Source organism: Hemitrygon akajei, chromosome 10 (genome assembly GCF_048418815.1).
Source record: "Hemitrygon akajei chromosome 10, sHemAka1.3, whole genome shotgun sequence".
NCBI lineage: Eukaryota > Metazoa > Chordata > Chondrichthyes > Myliobatiformes > Dasyatidae > Hemitrygon > Hemitrygon akajei.
Window position 1 is genome coordinate 73,905,656 of NC_133133.1, and position 25,835 is coordinate 73,931,490.

Genomic DNA, 25,835 nt, shown 5'->3' on the forward strand with positions numbered 1-25,835 from the left:
TTAGGAGACACTGGATTGTGTAGTGGGAGAGAGAGCAGGTGCGGACTAGAGAGGCAAGGGCCAATAAGAAGTTAGATATAAGTGGAGTGGCCATTGTCTGAGTGGGCCAGTGTTGGAATGGGGACCTTAGGGATTTGTCTTGAGATGTTTCAGCGAGGAGAGGCGAAAGCTGTAGTTTAATTTTTCTTCCTTTTTTTCTTAATGCACAATTAGTGCAGTGGGGATGCCAGGAAGGATAGTGGAATGCTCCTCTTGCAGAAACTGCCTCCACAACTTTCAGGTGTAGAGAATTCCAAAAGAGACATGGCTTTTTGAGAGAAATTCCTCAACAAAAACAAGCTGCTTTCCCTGTGTTAGGAGTCAGATGGCAACATTCTTCCAGCATTTCTTGCTTCCTTCCAGATCCTAGCATCTGCAGTTTTATTTGTTTTCCTTCCAGTTTATTACTTTTTGACAAGTTTTTAAGCCTTTTCATTCAATCTAATACTATCTTTAATATTTCCTGTAATCCATGATTGCACTACTTGTATTTTAGTTGCCCTGAAGAAATATTTGTTTGCTGCAGGTGATGTAATATTTCTTTAAATTCTACCCAATGCCAGTCTCCTGTCATATCCTTCATTGTAATTTTCAAATCTACCCCAGGCAACTTGCCCCTTGTACCTTGTAGTTGTTTTGGTTTAGATTGAGAACTCGAGCTTCAGATTGAACAAGATCACTTTTTAATTTAAAGTAACCTTCTATCATGTTAAGGCCACTCTTCCCCCTGGGCTCTCTTTACAATAAGGTCATTAATTAATTTTTTTTACTTGAAATGAAGCTCCTTTTCCTTCCGTCAGTTCCTAAATGTACAGATTGGTAAATTATCTTGCATACACTCCAGGAATTCTCCTTCACTTTGTTCACAGTAATTTAATTATTCTGATCTATATGTGTTGTATATTTAATATTTCAATAATATTTGAGTAATCTTCTATATATATAGTTTGATTTAGCATTTGTGTTCATTTAAGTAATTCATTATGGGCTATATGTATAAATATGTGAATTGCATAGGTCATCACACTACCATATAATATGTTGGTTCCTTGCTTAAAAGTAGACTTCTAGTTAGAACCATGATCTCGGACTCCCAAGTCTTCCTTTAAATTAGTTTCATGTTTTGAAGTTTTGAAAGATAGCATGTTCAACTACTACTTCTTTTTCCCTCTGAGCTTCTTACATATGGTCTCCTGCATTACATGCAATTCAAAAGTCCTGTGATCACCTCACACAGTATTTTCTGCTTCCTGCTGCCTCATAGCTCCACCCAAACTGAGTCTAATTCACAGAATCAATTGGGGCGGCACGATAGCGTAGTGGTTAACACAACACTTTACGGTACCAGCGAACTGGGTTTAATTCCTGCTGCGGCCTGTGAGGAGTTTGTATGTTCTCCCTGTGACCGCGTGGGTTTCCTCTGGGTGCTCCAGTTTCCTCCCACAGTCCAAAGAAGGAAGGCTAGTTGTAAATTGTCTAGTGATTAGGCCAGAGTTAAATCGGGGGTTGCTGGGCAGTGTGAGTTGAAGGGCTGGATGACCTACTCTGTGCTGTATTTCAATCAATAACTAAAAACATAAATCAATCGATCTGTCTAACCTCTGTACTGATATCATCCCTTGTTAAGGCAGCTACTCACCTTTTACTTCACATCCTTCAGAAACATGCTGGAACATTTGGTTCCCAGTTTTGGTTCGTCTATAGTTACGATCCTGTGAATAGTATTCATCTCAGACCCATTTACACCACAATTCATCCAACTTAATTGTGCATTTCGATGATACATTTACAATTGGCCTTTAAACCTTTTTTTACTTATTGATTTGCTACTTGCCTTTGTTTCTAAACTTTAATTATTTTGCTTACTACATTTCGAACATTCCTGACTCTGTCTCTCCATATTCTTCTTTAAAGTTCTTCCTTTTCTCCTCTGCTTTCTTCCCTCATGACCGAAACCACCTGTTTCCTCGTCTGCCCTCTTTCATCTCTTCCCCCTTAATTCTCCTTTTTGCCAACACTGTCCATTCCCCCTCCTCTCTTCTCCAACTTGCTTTGCTCCTCCCTTTTGTTTCCCCCTCCCTATCCCCCTCTCCTCTTTGACTTTCTCTGCCACTCCAGCCTTTCAGCTTCCATCTCGTTTGCTTCCTTTGTGCTTCTCATCTCATTCCTCCCTCTCTTCCTACCTCCATCATTGCTTCCCTCTATTTCTTTCTCGTTGCCTCCACTTCATCCCCACCCTGTCTTTTACATCCTTCCTCCCTACTCGCACCAAACTGGATATCAAGTTCCTCCATGCTCGGTAAATGTAACACTTCAAGTGTTTATCCGGTAGGCTTAGAAAGCTATTACTAAATTGCTTTCTCTGCCCTCTTCGTCCACATGTTCCAATCATGATGTACTGTTAGAGGACATTTTCTTCCCTTCCATATTGTTCTTTTACCCAATTTAAAATCTTCTTTCATTTTATTATCAATTGGCCAGGCTCTGGAAACAGCTGTGGTTGGGAAACATCTCTGTCACCACTCACCTGAGTCCGTATAACACAGTGCCATCTGGGTGGAGCCGGATCATGCGGTTTTTCACAGTTACCCCGTGCAGGAAGGACTTCTTGTCATTCAGGAAGTAGGTATCCGGTAGCCAGAGCTGATCGGCGACCCTGTTGTCCAGGGTCAGGTTGAGCGGGATGGCTGTGTATGAGAGGCGCTTGTCCCGCCAGCCTTGTTGGAAATACATTGTGATTGTATAATCCTGGCAAGAAAAGACACAGTGACGAGATTACTCGCATCGATATTCCAACCCAATACGTAAAATCACACGTTAATTGAACTCCGCTTTCTAAAAGTGCTATTCCTCTTCCTCCACTGCCAGAGTGAGGTCCAAAATAAACTGGAGGAACCACATTTTATCTTCTGTCCAAACACTTTCCATTCTTCTGGAATGAACACTGAGTTCCCCAGCTTCAGGTAAACTGCCACCTTGTCATTTCCCTTTATCATTCTCACTCCATTTCAGTAAAATGCCTACCGTCAATATTGCTCTCTTATCATCTTACTTGTCCAAACCAAGCTCCATTTTTGTTTCACACCCCCCCAACAACTTTCCCCCAATTCCAACACTCCCTGACCCTAAACGTTGACTGGTTTCCTTCTCCGCAGATGCTGACTGACTGAGTTTTCCCAGTGTTTCTGTGTTTGCAGTGTGTTTAGTCAAGTACAGTGAAAGGAGAGATCTTGGACAATGCAGTGCTTTGCTGGAACTGGACCTGGTAATCTCAGGAACGGTGCAGCAAATCAATTGCCAGAACTGATGCCATTACCAGCCTCGATTTTGTTCGGTCTTCAGGAATGGAGCCGGACTCACCAATGTGTGATGTACAGGTGGAAGCACTGCCCACTGCACCATGTCTGATGCTCATCAGTAACTGAGCACAGTTGTCCGAACATATAACCTGTAGCAATATAACCCAGGAATGCACTAAAAACAAATAAAACTCTATACGCTGGTGTTGTGTATATAATATTTCAGTAATATTTGAGTAATCTTGTAAATACATTGTGTGATTAAGCATTCTTTGTTGTTTATATAATTCATTACTGTTATATGTAAGATTACGCGAATTGCATATATCACGATATTACCATCTGATACGTGCACACCTCGCTTAAACACAAACTAAGACTCATGACTCTCCACTCTCCTGCTTTCCTTTGAGTGAGTTTAATGTTTTGAAGTTACAAAACATAACAGCCAAAATCAGAAATGGCTGGAAGGACTCAGCCAGTTGAACGGCATCTGCAGAAAGAGAAGCCATTTGATGTCTCAGGTCGGGGACCTTCCTCGGAACGTGCCTAAAGGACAATAAGATGCTGTTCTTTTAGTTTACATTGGGCAACATTATGGGAATGAAAGAGGCTGCACTGGTGCTCTGGAAAGCCATCACCCAATCTGGGTTTGGTTTCTCCACTTTAGAGGAACCCTGAACGCAGTACATCAGAGAAGAAGGAGTACAAGTGACTCTCTGCTTTACGTGGTAGAACACTTTGTGTCCAGTGACATTTAAAGCATTCTTTTATACAATTGTAAAAAAAGACACAACCAGCTAATGGTCATTTCCACTATGTGCAAACCAACCATGTAATTTTGACATTACAACATCACAGCTTTAAAAGCACTTCATTGGCTGCAAGGCATAAAGTTATGAATGTAACACAGAACCAAATGTCACTTACTTTCCACCAAATGTTTAGTGACCGCAACACTAACTTCACAGGTACAGATCAACGGGCTGCGCACCTTTGCAGACACACGCCGAGACAAATCAGCAGAACAAGAGCTGGAGGCTTTCGGAGGAAGAGATTCCACAGCTAGAATAGCAGGCAGCCTTGCTCTACATCCACGTGTCTGCCCTGTATTTGGTCATGAGGCCACCATCCACTGAAACTATGATTATCACAGATGGATCACACCATGAAGGGTGTGGCCTTCCCACCCAACAACCACTGATTCTGAATGAAAGGGTGCATCTTTCTGAAAAGATTATACTCTGCTTGATCAGAATACAAACCACCATGACCAATAAGCCTGTTGGCTAGTGATTTCATGTATTTACACATTTTATGTACATGACTCTACTAAACCCCTCCTAGGTAATCATTATCTCCTACTTGTCTTTCACCTTAGATGATCATAAGTCATAGCATCATTCAGCACGGCATCAGCTCTCTGGCCCAGCTCCTCGATGCCAAACAAGGTGCCTTGAGCTAGTCCAATTTTCATCTGTTTGGCCCACATCCATATCTATCTAAATGACTTTCATATGTTCTAACTGTAGCCATCTCTATCACTTCCTCTGACAACTCCTTCCAATGAGATTTACAGGAAGCTGTTGTCTCCTGCTTGGCATTGCTGCCTGCCACAATGCTGTCAGGTCAGCTGTGGAGTCATCAGCCAGGGACCACCGCTCACTGATGTTTCACTCCCTTAGCCCTGGTATGTTTCCTGGTGATGGTGCAGTAATAGAGATGTCTCCAGCTTTCAGTGGGGTTAGTCGGTCCCCCAATTTCTGTCCTTCCTCCTGAGCCACAGCCAAGAGCTGCCCTTTTCTGCCTCTTCAGCCAACTCTCTGGTGGCCCTCCTGAGCCTCGGTCCAGTCACTGCCCTATCACGGAGTAACCTTGCTGTCGATGTGCTGACAAAGACCTGGCATCCTCCCTCCACAGGGTAGATGATGATCTTTCAAGCCAGCTTCCTTACACTCAACTGCCTGGTCTAGGTACTTCAGCCTGTTCTCCCTGTAGGCAGCCTCCAATCTCTCCTCCATGGGATGGTTAGCTCAAGGAGAAGGCCTGTCTAGGCAGCTGTGCACCACAGTACTACATCTGGGCGGAGAGATGTGGTGGTGATTTCTGTGGGGAACTGTATATTTACCTCTCTCTATGTGAAAAAGTCACCATTCATATTCCCTTTAAATCTGCCCCTTTTCACCTTACACCTTTGCCTTCTGGTTTTCGACTCCCCCACCTTGGGAAAAAGTCTTGTGACCATCCACCTTATCTATGCCTCTCATGATTTTATACACCTTGATAAGGTCATCTCTCAGTGTCCAGCATTCCAGGAGAAACAGCCCCAGTCTATCCAGTCTCTTCCCTTAACTCAAACCATCCAGTCTCCCCGCAACACCTTTGTACATTTACTGTACCTGTTCTATCTTAGTGACATCCTTTCTACAGCTGGGCAACCAAGACTGCATGCAATGCTCCAAGTGCAGTCTTCTATAGTTCTGACATGACATTCCAGCGCTTGTACTTAAATAACCATATAACAATTACAGCATGGAAACAGGCCATCTTGGCCCTTCTAGTCCATGCCGACGCTTACACTCACCTAGTCCCACTGGCCCACACTCAGCCCATAACCCCCCATTCCTTTCCTGTCCATATACCTATCCAATTTTATGTTAAACGACAATACCGAACTTGCCTCTACCACTTCTACTGGAAGCTCATTCCACACAGCTATCACTCTCGACTTAATGCCCTGACTACTGAAGGCAAGTATGCCTAAAGCCTTCTTTCCCACCCTATCTACCTGTGATGCCCTGTAACACATTTCAGTGCCCTGCCATTTACTGTGCTTGTCCTCCCTGGTTCCATTCCCCAAAATGCAACACTGTGCTTGCCCGTGTTAAATTCTATCTGCCATTCTTTGTGCGACTTTCCCAGTCAATCTACAGCAAGGCCTGTTGTTATCTTAGCTAGCTTCCTTCACTGTCTGCCACACCACCAATTTTGATATCGCCTTCAAACTTACTAATCATGCTACTTATGTTCCTGTCCACGTCATTAATAATAGATGACAGCAATGATCCCTGTGGCATACCACTGGTTACAGACCTTCTATCTGAAATCCAGTCCTCCATTACAACATGCTGTTTCCTTCCATCAAGCCTACTTTGTATCCAGTTTAATGGCTCACACTGGGTTCCACATGATCTAACTTTCCATATCAATCTACCATGCGGGACCTTGTCAAATCGCTTGCTAAAGATAGCTACCCTGATGTAAGTTAATGAAAGGTAAGAGCTCAGTGCACTGCTCTTTCAAAATGCTGGCTCTGGCCAAACAGTCCTCCTGCTCCCTGCAGGATTTGACAGCTCTGTATGATGCAGTGGATAATGTATCGTGAATGCAGTCAGCTAATTAATCAATAAATATACCATGACCCCAGAGTGAAACAGTACATCATTACTTGACTGATACTAATCCTCATCCACTACTGAGCTTTACTCTGCTGGAGCTCCTCACAATCTCTTCCAGAATTGATTGATAATGAGGATTTTGTTCACGTCGTAGGGCAGAATTTGGTGTAGGATTAGCTTTTCTCCTGTCAGTGCTGATGTTATGTTCAGGAGCTCTAAACCAAAGAGTAAGTTCAGGAGGCTGACCAGCTGATGTAGGCTACGTGGCGAACGACGTTAAAGGAGCAGAGTGGGTGTATAGTACGAGACCACTGCGAACACTCAAGCTCAGGTTTCTTGTCGTTCAACCATACACATGCATACAGCTAAACAAAAAACAAATGCTCCTCAGACACCAAGGTGAGAACACAGTAGATATATCACACGCAGCACACACCACCAGGTTCAGGAACAGCTACCGTCAGGCTCCTGAATCAGACAGAATAACTTCATTCAACTTCACTTGCCCCATTCCTAAACGGTTGCCACAACCAAAGGACTCACTTCCAAGGACTTTTCATCTCATGTCCTTGATATTTATTGCTTAACTATTTATTGTTATTATTTATTCATTTGCATTTGCGCAGTTTGTTGTCTTTTGCACACTGGTTATTTGTTCTGTTGGTGCATGCTTTCATTGACTCAATTGTGTTTCTTGGATTTACTGTGTATGCTTGCAAGAAAATGAAACTTGGGGTTATATATGTACTCTGATAATAAATTGACTTTAAAATTGACCTTTGAACCTTTAAAATTGTATTGACAGAATAACATTAACAGACAAAAGAAATCTGTATATGTACAAATTGGTTTAAGGTGCATATGAAGCTCAAAGTAAATTTATTATCAAAGTTCATATATACCACCAAATACTACCCTGAGATTCATTTTCTTGTGGTATATTCAGTAAATCTACAGAATAATAACCATGACAAAAATGCCTTTAAAACTGCATCAATTCTCTTAGGTACACTGTCGTGCAGTTTTATAAGAAAATTGGCTGGTAGGTTGTTCCAAGCTACTTAGACAACTTGCCACAGTTCTTCTGCAGATTTTGGTTGTCTCTCTTGCTTCTATGTCTCCAAGTAATCCCAGACAGATTCGACGATGTTGAGATCAGGGACTCTGTGGAGGCCATGTCATCTGTTACAGAACTCCTCGTTCTTCTTTTCACTTCTTTATGACTTTGGCCGTGTGTTTGGCGGTCATTGGACTTCCGCAGAATAAAGTTGGGACTGATCAGCTGCCTCCCTGATGGTGCTGTGTGATGGTTGAGAATCTGCTCAGCATTAAGGATTTCATTAATTCTGACCAGATCACCGAGTCCATTTGCAGAAATGCAGCCCTGAACCCAGAGGGAATCTACGCCATGCTTCACTGTTGACTGCAGACCCACATCCATGTAGCACTCTCCAGCTCTTCTACAGACAAACCGCCTCCTGCTCGAGTCAAAGACTTCAAATTGTGACTTGTCAGTCCAGAGCACTTGCCGCCATTGTTCAGCATCCAGTCCTCGTGTTTCGGTGCGCAGTGGCGTCGCTGGACTTCGGAGGAATGGCTTTCTGGCAGCAGCTCTTCCACGAGGACCACTTCTAACAAGATTTTTCTGGACTCTAGAGGGGTATACGTAAGTCCCAGAGGTTTCTGAGAGCTGGGTTTCTGATCTACAAGGGACGACACTTTGATGTAGCTCTCATCTTACACTCAGTTTCCATGGCTGACCACTGCATTTCTGGTCCTCAACCTTACCCGTTTCTTTGTGCTTCTTCAGAAGAGCTTAGACAGTGCGTCTTGAAACTCCTGACTGCTGCAAGATTTCTGCCTGGGAGAGACCTTGCTGATGTCACATTGTGTCTTGTTGCTGTGCTCGCTCCTTCCATGCTGAATGAATTGATGATTTGAAGGCTAAACTTTCAAATCCTCACCTTTTAGTTTGGTTGTCCTTTGCCCAGTTTGATTCCTTCTGCACCCATTTCTGTTTCAGTTAATCAGTTACTTCATTCAACTCATTATGCCATTAGCAACCTGTTATCTTTGCTTAGTCATGCACAAGGCTATATACCTACAAAACAATTACGTTTTTTTATTTAAAATGTAGGTTATTACTTAATATGTTAATCTTTTTAACAGAATATTAAAAAATTCTCCTTAACATTCCTTTTTGGAAAATGAATGTTTAGAAATCTATAATTTGCTCTTTTCTACTGACGCACTAATGTTGAAGACAAATAATAAACATCTAAAACAAAATTTATATTAGTAAAATCACGGGTGCCTTGGACTTTTGCTGAGTACCGACTGTAGAACTCAAGAGCATCCTCATGGACAAGCCAAATCTTTGCAGACCACTCAAAAAGTGAATACACTGATGCACCCTCTGTATCAACACATCAGCATGAATGGACCAGTGTGGTTTTGTGCATACAGTTGCCGAGGTACCTGAACCTGTTGTCAATCTCTACAGCAGCTCCATAAACCAACAAAGAAAGCTATTTTAAGAGGAGCAAAGCATTATTATTCTTTGGCACTTCTTTTTGTTGAATTGTTGTGTAGATTATTAGAGCATTGAACTATAGAACAGAGTACAGACCCTTTGATCCATGATGTTTTGCTGAATTTTAACATACTCCTGGCTATTTCTGCTTCTTTCTTCTCATTTATGGAAGAAGATATTGGAGTCTGAAAGTCTGGATATGAAGAACATAACTCTTCCCTCCCACATAGCCATCTATTTATCTTTCATCTATATGCTTAACGAAGAGTCTTATAAACGTTCCTGATATATTTGCCTCTATATCCTGCTTAGCAGTGCATTCCACTCATTTACCACTCCACGTGTGGGGAAAAAAACACCGCTAACATTACTCCTATACTTTCCTCTAATCATTTTAAAAGTATGCCCCCTCATAATACACATTTTCACCCTGGACAAAATGGTGTTGTTTGCGGGCTGCCTCATCATCTTATATACCTCCACCAAGTTGCCTCTCATCCTTCGTCACTCCAAAGCTCAATGTATCCTTATCAGACACGTTCTCTAATCCCAGCCAGCATCCTGGTAAATCTCCTCTGCACCTTCTCTAAAGCTTCCATGTCTTTTCTGTAACAATGCAACCTGAGCTGAACACAGCAGTCCACGTGTGGTCCAATTTTACGTTTATAGAGCTGCAACATTACCTCACAACTTCAAAATCAATCCCCCATTTAGGGCCTTCTTCACCACCCTATCAATTAGCATGGCAAAGTTGAGGGGCTATTGACTTGGACTCAAGATCCTTCTGTCCCTCTATACTGTTAAGAATTCTGCCATGAACCTTGTAGTCTGCCTTCACGTTCCACCTTCCAAAATATATTACTTCATACTTCTGTGGATTCATTTCCATTGGTGACTTCTCAGTTCAGCTCAGCATCCTGTCAATGTCCCATTGTAACCTATGAAACCTTCTCTACTCTCCACACCACCTCCAACTTTCATGCAAACTTTCTAAACCCATCCTTCCACTTCTGTAGCTAAGTTATTTATAAAAATCACCAAGAGCAGGGGAATCTCACAACAGGTCCCTGCAGAACTTCACTAGACACTGATCTCCAGGTAGAATACACGCCAGGTATTAGCACCCTCTGCCTTCCGTGGAAAGCCAATTCTAAATGCATGCAGCCAAGTTTCCATGGAAGCCAAGCTCCTGACTTTTTGAATGAACTTATCATGGGGAACCTTGTTGAATCCCTTCCTTGAAAACTTCAATGGCTCATGAGGCATGATCAGCTCCTCACAAAGCTATTTTGACTATTCTTAATCAGACTATGTTTCTCCAAATGCTTATAAATCCTCTCCACTCTGCTCTATGCTCTGCACACTCGTGTGACTGTTTGGCTTGGCACAGCTCAAGCAACATCTATGAATTTGCTGATGACACCACTGTTGTTGGCAGAATCTCAGATGGCGATGAGGAGGCGTATAGGAGTGATCTCAATTAGCTGGTCCAGTGGTGTCACTACAACAAACTCACATTCAGCATCAGCAAGATTAAAGAATTGATAGTGGACTTCAGGAAGGGAAGTTGGGAGAACACACACCAGTCCTCCTCGAGGGATCAGTGGTGAAGTGGTGAGCAGCTTCAAGTTCCTGAACTTTAGCATCTCAGAGGATCTATTCAGGGCCCCCAACACATTGATGCGATCGTGATTAAGGCACAGCAGCAGCTATACTTCATTTGGAGTATAAGGAGATTTGCTATGTCTGCAAAGATTCCAGTGCACCTTGGAGGATATGCCGGCCAGTGGCGTACTGGCATCAGCACCAGACTTTGAGATGAATTGCCCCGAACTTGAATCCTGCTGGAGATCTGCAAGCTTTCTCTCCATGCAGGGTTGAGCATTGATCTAGCAGCTCAGCCTTGTAAAAAAAAAGCTATCAAATGCTATGGAAATGGCAAAAATGCTGCCAAAGCACAAGGCATGAATAGGAACGACAACTGTGGAGGATATTCTGACTGGTTACATCGCTGTCTGGTATGGAGTCTCCAATGCATACGATTGAAAAAGTCTGCAGAACCTTGTAGACTCAGTCCATCAGCAGCCCAAATCTCCCCACCATTGAAGACCATCTTCAAAAGGCTCTTCCCCAAGAAGGCAGCACCTATCATTAAGGACCCTGACCATCTGGGCATGCCCTCTTCTCATTACTACTATTAGGGAGCAGATACAGGAGCCTGAAGACCCACACTCCATGTTTTAGGAACCACTGCTTCTTCTCTGCCACATATATAGATGTAAAAAAATCTTTATGTCCCATGCATAGCTCAGTAACAAAACAATGTGAAATTTTACATGGATGTTCGGTATCACACAAGGATATGCAGTCCATGTTTTCCACAGATCAAAGAGAGCCAATTATCACTTTTGCCATTGAAAATTCAGATGATTTTTTTCCAGATCTGTTTTTGAGGTATGAAATAATTTGGTGGACCTGATCCCAATACTTGTTTACCTGAATCACAAAGAGAAAATGAAAATTTGAGCATTAACTTTTTGGGGGAGACCATTGCATTGTTTGATGAATACGTCCATGAGATACAATGTGTTATGTATTTAATATTTCACTAATATTTTGGTATTTAAAAAAATGTCATTGATTAAGCATTCTCTGTTGTTTAAATAATTCATTGCAGTTTATATGTGAAGTGAAGCACATATGTCATGATGCTGTGACATGATATGTGCACATCTTGATTAAAGTAAAAGAACAAACTAAGACCTGCGTCCTTGGGATTCTGTCTTTTTGGAGTTAAAAATGCCTTAGATACAATTACAGAGGCTGTTTACATTGACAAAGTAATCACTTTTTTTGGATGCTTTTGGTGAAATGGGGGAAAACCTTCCCTTACTAATCCACTTTTGGCTATATTTTGAATGGAAAATATGACTGCCATGACATCAACAAGCATTGCTTCAAAACTAATGACGGGGAGAAGGCTGCACATTTGGCTTTTAAACTCTCTTTAAATTTGATGTATGTGGAGAATCTAACATTCAATATTCCCCAGGGAACTTCAAAGGAGAAAAGATATTGAAAAACTGTAAACTTATTGTCTGGGGTGAATGTATAATTGCACACAAAGCAGCCACTGAAGCATTAGATTGAATGTTGCAAGATCTTATACATGATAATAAAAGTATTACTTAAGTGCTAGCTGGAGACTAGCAACCAGTAATTCAGCAAGATACTAAAGTAGATGAATTAATTGGAAGCCCATCATATTTTTGGGAAAATACTAAAGTAGACTAGCAAACTAGTAATTCAGCAAGATACTAAAGTAGATGAATTAATTGGAAGCCCATCATATTTTTGGGAAAATACTAAAGTAGACTAGCAAACCAGTAATTCAGCAAGATACTAAAGTAGATGAATTAATTGGAAGCCCATCATATTTTTGGGAAAATACTAAAGTAGACTAGCAAACCAGTAATTCAGCAAGATACTAAAGTAGATGAATTAATTGGAAGCCCATCATATTTTTTGGGAAAATGTTAAACGATTATTCTTGGAAACCATTATATGATCACACTTCACTGCCATTCAGCCTGTTAGAAGTTTATTTTTATTTATTCCTCAGGCAGAGGCTAAAGAGCAAGGCTTCAGAGATAAGGACACGAGACTGAGGAGTGGCCAAGGGATTGCTTCGATTGGTAAAGTGGGCTACGCTCAGGGACTCACCAGAGGATCTGAACAAATACACCATAGTTGTCACAGACTTTATAAAAACAGTCATAGATGAACGTGTCCCCATCAAATCATCCAACGTGTTCTCTAGCCAGAAGCCCTGGATGAACCATAAGATCCCCAATCTATTGAGGGCCAGATCAGTGGCATTCTGGTCTGGCAACCAAGTTAAATACAAGAGGTCACGTGCAAAATGGCAATTCCGGACCAAACTTGAATCACTGAGGGACGCTCGACAGTTGTGGCAGAGCATGAATGCTATCAAAGTGAAACCAAGCGACATAGGTGACAAGATGTCTTGGCTCTCAGATGAGCTCAATGCCTCATATGCTTGCTTTAAAACCATATAGCAATGGTTTTATATTGCTATATTTCTACACTATTCTTGGTTGGTGTGACTGTAACGAAACCCAATTTCCCTTGGGATCAATAAAGAATGTCTGTCTGTCTGTCTGACCATCAAAACATGGAGGCACTTCACGAACTGCCACAGCCCCGATGATCCTGTGATGTCAATCTCGGAGGCTGATATGAGAGCATTCTTCAGGAGGGTAAGTCCATGGTAGGCATCCAGCCCAGATGGGGTACCTGGCTGAGTAGCAAAGATCTGTACTGATCAATTGGCTGGAATGTTAACTGATATCTTTAACTTCTCACTTCAGCAGTCTGAGGTATCCACCCCCTTCAAGCAGCTTTCAATCATACCAGTGCCCATGAAGAATGTGGTAAGTTGGCTCAATGACTATTGTTTAGTAACACTTACATCCACTGTGATGAAGTGTTTTGAGAGGATGGTGATGAAACATAGCAACTGAACTGGATCTGCTCCAATTTGCCTACCAAGACACCAGGTCAACAGCACATGCCATTTCATTTGCTCTTCATTCAACCCTGGAACATCTGAACAGCAAAGATACATACATTAGTATTCCCTTCACTGACTACAGCTCGACATTCAATAAAATCATCCCCTCAAAATTAATCAATAAGCTTCAAGACCTTGGCAATACTTCCTTGTGCAATTGGATCCCGGATTTCCTAACTTACAGATCCCAGTCTGTTCATATTGGCAACTATATCTCCTCCACAATCTCCATCAGCACAGGTGCACCCAAGGCTGTGTGCTTGGTCCCCTGCTCTGCTCACTCTATAATTATGACTAGCTCCAATGTCACATAAGTTGGCTGATGACACCTCTGATATATGGGAACACCAATGCCCTTGTACAGAAAAGCCCAGTCCACCACTGAGCAAATCTACATGAAGTACTGTCACAGGAAAGCAGCATCCATCATCAGGACCCCCACCATCTTGGCCACACTCTCTTCTCACTGCTGCCATCAGGAAGAAGGTCCAGGAGTCTCAGGACTCACTCCACCAAGTTCAGGAACTGTTATTAATCATTAAGCATCAGGCTTTTGAACAAAGAGGGATAACTTCACTCAACCCGTCACTGAACTGAACTCACTTTCAAGGACTTGTCGTTTCATGTTCTCAACATTTGTTGCTTGCTTATCTACCAATCTATCTACTTACTTATTTATTATTTTTCTTTTTTTTGTATTTGCATATTTTTTTGCAGAACGGTAATTGTCTGTGGAAATAGTTTGACGAAGATGTCAACCAAATTCTGGAGGCAACGGCGAAGGGAGAAGTCGATAGGAAGCTACAAGCCATGACAACATTCATTGTCAGCATCGCAGCTGCCCAGTGGAAGTTGGTTGTAGGGGATTCGCAGCTTGTTCCTTAGCCAGAGCCTTCAGCAATTTGGGCCTCAAAGGAGAGAGGAAGAGGAGAGCCATTTGTGTACCACCGATGGGGCAGAGAGAGCCTCAAGATGGCTGTGGCTCAAGAGAGGGGAGCCATGGAGTCATAAGTCGCTAGCCATCTGGACACAAGCGAGGGTCTGATCAGCCCCGGCTGGGTCACCTGGAGGAGGTTTATGATGTTGAAAGACCCAAAACACCCGATGATTCCAGGAACATCACTGATGATGTGTCCGGAGGCATCAGTAGATGTATGCACACAGCAAATTGTCTGCCCTGTTGGGAATGGTCTTTCATTGATTCCATTGTGTTTCTTGCATTTACTGCGAATGCCCATAAGAAAATGAATGTCGGGGTTGTACAGGGTGACATATACGTACTTTGATAATAAATTTACATTTAACTTATACCTGTTTATTTAGTGATACCCTGCGGACAAGCCCTTCTAGCTCAATGAGCCCACTGCCCAGCAACTCACCTATTTAACGTTAGCCTAATCACAGGACAATTTACAATGACCAAGGAACCTACTAACTGGTACATACTTGGATCACCCACTTTCCTCCCACACACTCACAGGGAGAATGCATAAACTCCTTACAGACCGTGCCACAATTGAACTCCAAACTCCGGAACACTTGGTGCTGCAATAGCGCTGTGCTAACTGCTATGATACCACATTTGCTTTCAGTGTAGCGAGGTTAAACTCAAAGGCTCAACTGGAACTATTTGGATGGAAAATTTAAGCCAATTTTTTACATCACTTCATAATCTGATGCAAACAGTTTTCCCAAATGTTACTCTATTTGAATTACAAATATTTATGAGAAAGAACAATTTTAGCACCAAAAAAAACATAGTACAGACTATAAATAAAGATCTTCTTTCAAAGCTTCCTGGATAATCTATTCAATATAAATTTATTGTCAGTGTGCCTACACTGATGATGTTTTACAATTTAATGCTGAATTTTAAAACTCTGTCTCTACCTGGTGCCAGAACATAATCTAGTCCCAAAAGAAGCTCCAATCATGCCGACTGAGGAATTTGGATTCACCAATATTATGCAACAACACAGGGTTATCAGTTCAAAAATTACTACCACTTGTAAATAAGGCTTCAGTAACGACTGATGCTGTTGAGGAAAATGACATATTTTTGCCTGGTCTATCTTTTGAATTCAAACAATTCCAGTTCACTGTTAATTTTCAAAATGAAAGAATAATCACTAAATCCTGTTACTCTTAACCTTGAAACTCAAGGCTTTTCCCTTGGTCAACAGAATGTTTGCTTCGACAGTCTTGGAGATGCAAATAATCTGTTCATTTTTGACACTGAATTCAAGAAGAAAAAAATATAGTGTATTCTAAAGCACTTCAAAATTGAAATGAAATAAATTTGCACATCGTGCACAAGTTCATATCTACATAATGAGAACTATATTAAATGTAATTATTCCTACTTTTAATTTTAGTATGTATGTTAAGCTACATAATTTTAAAAACCTAATAATATTCATGGTATAATTATGTGTTTACATTAGATGTTATTTCATTTGCAAGGAGTATTATAAAACCTCATTTCAGGGAAATCAATGCAAATGTCACGACTGCCAGCATAATAACCCGAGCACCACTGGGTATTGGCAGCTGGTACAGAAATAAATAACACTAAATACTGAAATAGACCACTAAAATTAGGTTAGATCTATTAAATATTGATGAATATCTGGGAATATTTTTGCAGTGCCAGCATAAAAATCAAATAACGCTTCTGAACCTCCCAGGTAGCACAACATATCAGTAAATTATTCAGATAAATAGGAGGTAGAGTGGTGCAGCTGGAGCACCGGTGCCTCAGCATGCCAGGGACCTCAGTTCAATCTTGCTGAGTGTGTGGAGTTTGCACGTGCACGTGCTCCCTATCACCCCTCCAAGTGTCTGTTCCCTTCAGCTCACCAAGAGATGTGAGTTAGTAGGTTACTCAGCCGTTGTAAATTTCTCACCGGTGTAGGTAAGTGATAGAATGTGTAGGTGTTAGACAAGAATGTGGGGAGAATCAAGCAAAGGATCAGTGATGGAATTGGAATTGTTCCAAGCTACAGCGAGCAGCTTCTACAGTCCTCACAGTGTTAAACACCTCAAAGATCACCCGAACCGGAAGCTATCTTCAGGGTTTTTAAATGAGAAAACCTTGTGAAAAGGTATTGCTGTTTCAAGGGGCAAATAAAGAGTGGATGGAGATGGTTATCTTTCTGTAGAAAGTTGAAATCCAAATTAACCCACACAGGAAATGACATAAAAAAACAGCTTATGAAGAGGAAGTGATGTTTGTACATAATGAACCGCACCTCTAGAGGCGACACTCACCCTGCCTGACATCAGTGATGTCAAACTTAACTACTGAAACTAAAAGGCAAAAGATCATTTCATTAAGTCTTTCATAAAAGAATGAACGATCTCTGGGACTAGTCTTACGGCATAGTGTTTAACCATTCTCACTTCAAAATTGTTGTCCTTGATGGCATACTTACTCGTGGTAATATTTGATAAGCACAGCGTTGACACAGTGCTCACACAGTGAATATAAGGTGAGGTACATACCTCTGAAGAGAGCTGTGCTTTATTTATACGTCTTCCAACTTGTAGCCCCTTAGAGTCAAGACAGAGACAGAGTTCACTAAGGTAGCTATGGATTGGAAGAAGTTCCTGCTTTGTGATGCACCACACTTCCTCTGCATATATCTTAGTGCACAGGTGGTATCTTTGCAGCAGGTGAGTCAAATGGGGGAATCTTGTCAGCTCCGTTAAGAAGATGTGAACAATCGTGTGCAGCTTCAGGATTTGGGATTTCATCCTCAGTCAGGGTTGGCAGGGGTAAGCAGACCTCCCTTCCTATTGGTTCCGCGACAAATCCACCAGCTCTGCTCCTGGTAACTTCTGATGTTCCAGCGCATGTCTTTCGAACGTACAGGGAAGCAGCTACATCTGGTGGATGCTCTGCTGGCTCCCCAATGTGCTCCGCTGCGGGAGTGCTGGAACCAGTAGCTCAAGGTGCTGGGCCTGCGGTTACAGCTGCATCTGGGTCTAATTCTTCTGAAGTGTCAACAGGTTCTTGGCTCAGTTTCCTGGAGACCACTGGTCCTTGTTGCACCGTTTGTCCATCTGCGTTCTGCAATATATTGCTACTGTTTCTCCAGTTTCCCTTGCTACCCTCCTCAGATTCTCCACCACTATCCAGATGACTGTCTTGTCCACAACCAGACTGACTCTGCCTCAAGGTTTCTCAGAATCTCACTCAAACTATTGTTTGGTGATCTATCACCACAGCCTGGCGCGGCGAATGAGGACTGTAGTGGTTCTGCTGTAGCTTTTGTTGAAGGGTGAGCTGCTGATGCACATGTTGCCCTGTTCAGCTCTAGTGTGCTCTCATTCAGTGGTGAACACCAATGAGTTTCCAGGTTGGGTGACTTTGGGCACTTGTCAATTTGTACATTAACTGAGAGCTCATCTTTCTTTGGGTTTGAATCTGCAGCAGAGGATGCAAGTTCAGGAGGAGGACAGGGTAAAAATTTGTTGGGAAGCTGGTTCCTGCCTTTCCCTACTGCTTTGATTTCTTCCTTTGTTAAGCATCTATGTTGCATTCAAGGACTTGCAATAGTGCCCGGTTATTCTTAGCTTCCGAGAGGCAACCTCCACTATCTAAGTCAGCTGTTGATTTGTCTTTGCTAAGTCAGCCTCAGCTTCACACTCCCCGAGGGCACTCAGTGTAGCTTCTACACGAGCTTTCTCCATGTTCACACGAGCTTTTTTCAACTTGCATTTCAGCTTCGTTTAGCATGGTTTACTCTCGGTCTTGCCGCCTCAGCTCTGACGCGTGTTCGTACTGCATCTAGGCGAAGCATGGTTTTGTTTGAGCATTGCAAAGATCAATCGATGCAGCACATTCTGACCTGATTTCCAGCACTTGTTGATCAACGGTGCTTGAGTTGGAAGTGGACACAGTAGCATATGGAGTTCAGACACATCTCCAGTCCATGGATGTTGCCTTTAAAGATGGCTTATCTTTTCACTCTACTGCCCTTGTGGTGCATTGCATACAAAGTCCACAGTGAGTTAAACACCTTCTCAAAAATCACCCGACCCAGAAGCTTTCTTCAGGGTTTTTAGGAGGAAAGCAGTGATAAGGCAGTGAGAATTATAGACAGAGGGGCAGTTGGTTTCAGTGACATGCAGAGCTGCATCCACATCTCTTATGCAGTCTCTTGCGGTGAATGCTGAGCAGTTGCCAGCCAAGCTGTGATGCATCCAGATAGGAACAAGAGAAAATCTGCAGGTGCTATAAATCCGAGCAACACACACAAAATGCTGGAGGAAATCTGCAGGCCAGACAGCATCTATGGAAAAAAGTACAGTCGACGTTTCGGGGCAAAATCCTTCAGCAGAAACTTTGGAAGGGCTTTGGCCCAAATAGTTATCTGTACTCCCCCCCCCCCCCCCCCCCATAGATACTACCTGGCTTGCTGAATTCCTCCAGCATTTTGTGTGTGTTGCATCCAGTTAGAATGCATTGATAAAAAATATTGATTACGTGATAGCACACCAGGTAGTGTCAGACTTTTGATTCTGTCAGAAACTCTGTCAGGACTGCAGGTTCAGGGTAAAATGTGGGGTGCAGAAGGCGATGTAGTCAGTAGTTCTGAAGCTTCTTGAGTGTTTTTGAAACTTTAGTCAGAGGCAAGTGGAGATTATTCTAGCACATTTCTCCTCAATTTGCCTCTTAGGTGGTTGATGCTGTTTGATGACTTCATAATCTCAAGCTACACTATTTATATGGTTGGTCAAGTTCATTTATCTGGTCAAGGGTGATATCCAAGATGGTGATGTACATGAAGGAGAAGTGGGAGGAGCAGCTTTAGTACTTTAGAATCAGACAGAATCAGTCGTGAGTAGATGTCGTGAGAGGTGTGAAGGCAGTGAAATCTTTCTGGACAGAGTTAAGAAACTGGAAAGGATTCAATACTGTCTGGTAGCAGTCATGAAGTGACAAGACATAGCCGGAGACAAGATGCCAAGGGTCTCATCGGGCTCTGGGAGGACTCTGACTGGAAGGAAACGTAAGAAACACAGCGAAAGGGCACAGTGAAGGAAGGTCCCGTGATCAGTTCTTGGTCAGTTCCTATGTGAAATAGTAGAGTTATACTGGCATAGTTCTGTCAACAATGCCATTATATATTATTCTGCTATTAACCATCTGGAGAGGAGAATAAATACATGAAGATGTTTTGGGAACTGTCATTCTATGGAGGAAGCACAGGCACTCCTTGTCATTTAAAAACTCTCTAGCTGATAGGAAAATATGTGTTGTTGATGACCCTACCCTGGATGTCAGTTGTGAAAGATACGTAACGTTGACGAGGCTCAGGTCTTCGTTAAGGATGAAATTGCACCGTCTTGGATCATAAGACCCTGCAGCGGATAGTGAGGTCAGCTGAAGGGATCATTGGGGTCTCTCTTCCCGTCATTCAGACATTTACACCACACGCTGCACCCGCAAAGCTAACAGTATTCTGAAGGACCCCATGCACCCCTCACACAAACTGTACACACACACACAGACACAGACACACACACACACACACACACACACACACACACACACACACACACACACACACACACACACACACACACACACACACACACACACACACACACACACACACACACACACACACACACACACACACACACACACACACACACACACACACACACACACCTGAACACCATTCCACCCCCTTTGCAATTTTTGCTCATTTCTTTCTTAATTCCTGCTAAAACATTGTTTACACTTACATTTATTATATTGTAATTTGCCCTTTACTGTGCCTATTGTCTTGTTTATTAATTATTGTACAGTTTTGTACTGTTTTGTGCACTTTATGTAGTCCCGTGTAGGTCTGAAGTCTAGTGTAGTTTTGTGTTGTTTCATGTAGCACCATGGTCCTGGAGGAACGTTGTTTCATTTTTACTGTGTACTGTACCAGCAGTTATGGTTGAAATGACAATTAAAGCGACTTGACTTGAAAAGAGGAAAGAAAACAGATCTGTCTTGTTCAGTTTCTGAATAAATGACTTGAATGGTTAACTTGAGAATCTTGAGAGTCCAGGGCTAGGGGTAGAACAAAGAAACCTTAAGAAGATTGGAAGAAACATTACATAAAAGAAGGGCAGTCTGAGACGTTAGTAGTGACAACCCAGAAATGACCATTGCAAGATGGAAGACCCAGACTGGAACTCAGAATAAACTTGGCCAGCTTTCTCTCACTTGGGTAGTATTAAAGAGGACAGTCTTGTGATTTAATACAAGAAGTGATAAGTTGAAACAGTGGAAGTCAGTGGGATGTACTATACCTTGGTTTAGAGTCTTTAGTTGCTTGACTCATCAGTTGATAGTCTAGGAGGCAATAGGGTTAACAATGCACAAATGCAGAAAGTAATAAGCATATTAAAAGTGAACACATACAAACAAGCTGGATGAACTCAGCAGGTCAGGCAGCATCCGTGGAAACGAGCAGTCAACGTTTCGGACCAAGACCCTTCATCAGGACTAAAGGAGGAGGGGGCAGGGGCCCCATAAAGAAGGTGGGGGGAGGGTGGAAAACTAATCAGGGGAAAGATCAAGGGGTGGGGGAGGGGAAGCAGGGAGAGGATAGGCTGGAGAGGTGAAGGAGGAATGACAGGGGAAAGCACTATGGGTAGTAGAAGAAGGCAGAATCATGAGAGAGGTGATAGACAGCTAGAAGAGAAGACAGAGTGAAGGTGGGATGGTGGAAGGGAGAGGGAGGGAATTACCGGAAGTTGGAGAATTGAATGTTCATGCCAAGGGGCTGAAGACTACCCAGACGGTATACGACTTGTTGCTCCTCCAATCTGAGTTTGCCCTCATCATGGCAGTAGAGGAGGCCATGTATGGACATATCCGAATGGGAATGTGAAGCAGAGTTGAAGTGGGTGGCAACCAGGAGATCCTGTCTGTTGTTGTGGACGGAGCAGAGGTGCTCGACGAAGCGGTCCCCCAATCTGCGTCAGGTCTCGCCGACGTAGAGGAGGCAGCACCAGGAGCATCGGATGCAATAGACGACCCCAACAGACTCACAAGTGAAGTGTTGCCTCACCTGGAAGGTGGTAAGAGAGGAGGTGTAGGGACAGGTGTAACACTTGCGCTTACAGGGGTAAGTACCAGGTGGGAGATCTGTGGGGAGGGACGTGTGTACAGGGGTAAGTACCAGGTGGGGGATCCATGGGAAAGGACGTGTGTACGTGCGTCACAGATCTCCCACCATTCAGGGCCCCAAACAGTCCTTCCAGACCTTCCTTCGAGCACCTCCGCTCCGTCCGCAACAACAGCAGACAGGATCTCCCGGTTGCCACTCACTTCAACTCTGCTTCACTTTCCCATTCGGATATGTCCATACATGGCCTCCTCTACTGCCATGATGAGGCCAAACTCAGGTTGGAGGAGCAACATCTCATATACCGTCTGGGTAGTCTCCAGCCCCTTGGTATGAACATCGAATTCTCCAACTTCCAGTAATTCCCCCTTCCCCCATCCCCTTTTCACTCTGTCTCCTCTTCTAGCTGCCTATCACCTCTCATGACTCTGCCTTCTTCTACTACCCATAGTGCTTTCCCCTTAGATTCCTTCTTCACCTCTCCTGCCAATCCCCTCCCTGCTTCCCCTCCCCCACCCCTTGATCTTTCCTCTGATTGGTTTTCCACCCTCCCCACCACCTTCTTTATAGGGACCCTGCCCCCTTCTTCAGTCCTGACGAAGGGTCTCGGCCCAAAACGTTGACTGCTCATTTCCACAGATGCTGCCCGACCTGCTGAGTTCCTCCAACTTGTTTATATGTGTTGATTTGACCACAGCATCTGCAGTGTACTTTGTGTTTAATATTAAAAATGATGAGTGTGTGGGATATTATAGCATTTTAACATTGATGGAGACTGGGATCTGTAGATTAGCTCATATCTGAAAGATGGTGATGTTCTAGAGTATGCTCAGGATCGTTTTCTGTAGTACTATATTTTAGAATCAACAACGGAACACCAAAAACTAAAATTTTAGACAATGTTGTGAAATGATCAGATTTAGTTTACACGTACATTTATTTAGTAGGAACTATATTCTGATCGATTCCAATGCATGGTCAAAGGGGGATTTGGGAAAGGTTGCCTACTGTATGGAGAGACAGAGCAGGTGCAGGGGAAACTGCAGCCTCTGTTGGTACATAAAGTGGTAGAAGATCCTTGTCGACTGTGCAAAGAAAACGTCCATTTTCCCTATCCTTAAATGATGAATGGAACACAACATATGAACCGAAAGACAATTGGATCACATAAAGAATCCAAAAATGAAAAAAAATAGAAGTTGTGGGAGAAAAACAAAGAATGGCAGACACTGATAAAACAAATGACTGAGCTGCAAAAAGTGGACCATGAAAGGAAAGATGCAAAGGATTCCAACTCAAAGAGAAAATAAATAGCAGAGTTAAGTAAGGATGTGTTCTGCACAGCAGAGTGGAACAGCTAGTAGAGCCACTGCCTCACAGTGCAATGCACCCTGGTACTATGTGCAGTCTAGATGTTCTCCCATGGATTTCCTCTGTGTGTTCCCACATCCTAAAGGTGCGGGATTGGTACACGGAACAGTTCAGCAGAGGAACAAACCCATTGCCTTGTGCTCACTGAGATGTCAATTTAAACTGCATGTTTGTCTACGCACAAGAAGCTGTTCCTGAATCACTGAGTGTGTGCCCTCAGGCTTCTGTACCTCCTACCTGATGGTAACAGTGAGAAAAGGGCATGCCCTGCGTATTGGAGATCCTTAATAATGGATGCTAGCTTTCTGAGACACCGCTCCCTAAAGATGTCCTGGGTACTTTGTAGACTAGTGCACAAGATGGAGCTGACTCGATTTACAACCTTCTGCAGCTTCTTTCAGTCCTGTGCAGTAGCCCCTCCATACCAGACAGTGATGCAGCCTGTCAGAATGCTCTCCATGGTACAACTATAGAAGTTTTTGAGTGTATTTGTTGACAGGCCAAATCTCTTCAAACTCCTAATAAAGTATAGCTGGTGTCTTGCCTTCTTTATGACTACATCAATGTATTGGGGCCAGGTTAGATCCTCAGAGATCTTGACACCCAGGAACTTGAAGCTGCTCACTCACTCTCTCCACTTCTGATCCCTCTATGAGGATTGGTATGTGTTTCTTTGTCTTACCCTTCCTGAAGTCCACAATCAGCTCTTTCATCATACTGACGTCGAGTGCCGGGTTTTTGCTGCGGCACCACTCCACAAACTGGCATATCTCACTCCTGTTTGCCCTTTCATCACCATCTGAGATTCTACCAACAATGTAATCAACAATTTGTTGATTCTACCAACAAATATCATCAGCAATTTTGTAGATGCTATTTGAGCTATGCCTAGCCACACAGTCGTGTGTATATAGAGAGTAGAGCAGTGGGCTAAGCACACACCCCTGAGGTGCGCCAGTGTTGATCGATGGCGAGGAGGATATGTTATCACCAATCCGCACAGACTGTGGTCTTCTGTTTAGGAAGTCGAGGATTGAATTGCTGAGGGAAGTACAGAGGCTCAGGATCTGCAACTTCTCAATGAGGATTGTGGGAATGATGGTATTAAATGCTGAGTTATAGTCGATGAACAGTGTCCTGACGTAGGTGTTTGTGTTGTCCAGATGGTCTAAAGCCATGTGAAGAGCCATTGAGATTATGTCTGCCATTGACCTATTGTGTTGATAGGCAAATTGCAATGGGTCCAGGTCCTTGCTGAGGCAGGAGTTCAGTCTAGTCATGACCAACCTCTCAAAGCATTTCATCGCTGTCGATGTGAGTGCTACCAGGCGATAGTCATTAAGGGAGCCCACATTATTCTTCTTTGGCACTGGTATAATAGTTGCCTTTCTGAAGCAAGCGGGAACTTCTGTCTATAGCAGTGAGAGGTTGAAAATATCCTTGAGTACTCCCGCTAGTTGGTTGGCACAGGTTTTCAGAGCCTTACCAGGAACTCCATTGGGACCTTCCGCCTTGCGAGGGTTCACTCTCTTTAAAGACAGTCTAACATCGGCCTCTGAGACAGAGATCACAGGATCATCAGGTGCAGCAGGGATCTTCACAGCTGTGGTTGTGTTCATCTGGTAGCGAAGCATCGCTGCCATTCATACTATTGGGTTAACCTAGTCAATCTTTCCTTATAATTCAGAACCTCCAGACCTGGCAACGTCCACTGAAAATTTATCCGTGCTGGACGTGGAGGCTCACAGAGAATTATGTGCTGGACTTGGATGCTTGTTGTGTAGTAGGTGAGGACAAGAGGAACCCTATCCCTGGTAAGGTGGTGGGAGGATGGGATGAGAGTAGACGTATGTGAAATGGATGAGATGCGGTTGAGGGCAGCATTGATGGTGGAGGAAGGGAAGCCTTCGCATCCAGCACATAATCCTCCGTACCTTCTGCCATCTTCAACGGGATCCCACCACCAAGCACATCTTTCCCTCACCTCCAATGTTCTACTTTCCGCAGGGATCGCTCCCTACGCGACTCCCTTGTCCATTCGACTCTCCCCACTGATCTTCCTCCCAGCACTTATCCTTGCGAGCAGAACAAGTCCTATATCTGTCCCTGCATCTCCTCCCTCACCACTATTCAGGGCCCCAAACAGTCCTTCCAGGTGAGGCAACACTTCACCTGTGAGTCTGTTGGGGTCATATACTGTGCTTAGTGCTCCCGGTGTGGTCTCCTGTATATCGGTGAGTCCCGATGTAGATTGGGAGACAGCTTCACCCAGCACCTATGCTCCGTCTGCCAGAAAAAGTAGAATTTCTAGTGGCCACTCATTTTAATTCCACTTCCCATTCCCATTCCAATATGTCAATCCATGGCTGCCTCTACTGTTGTGATGAGGCCACACTCAGGTTGGAGGAACATCACATTATATTCCATCTGGGTAGCCTCCAACCTGATAGCATGAATATCGAT

The 25,835-nt window shown here is 43.3% G+C and overlaps 1 protein-coding gene across 2 annotated transcripts in view; it reads right to left on the minus strand.

The window, feature by feature from the left end:
* The window catches only part of gabrb4 (gamma-aminobutyric acid type A receptor subunit beta4), a 169,227-nt gene that overhangs the window by 64,575 nt on the left and 78,817 nt on the right, over nt 1-25,835 (minus strand). For both annotated transcript variants that reach the window (XM_073058481.1, XM_073058482.1), the window contains exon 4: nt 2,567-2,787. In XM_073058481.1, the coding sequence (XP_072914582.1) occupies nt 2,567-2,787 (221 nt within the window). The remainder of the gene's footprint in view (nt 1-2,566; nt 2,788-25,835) is intronic.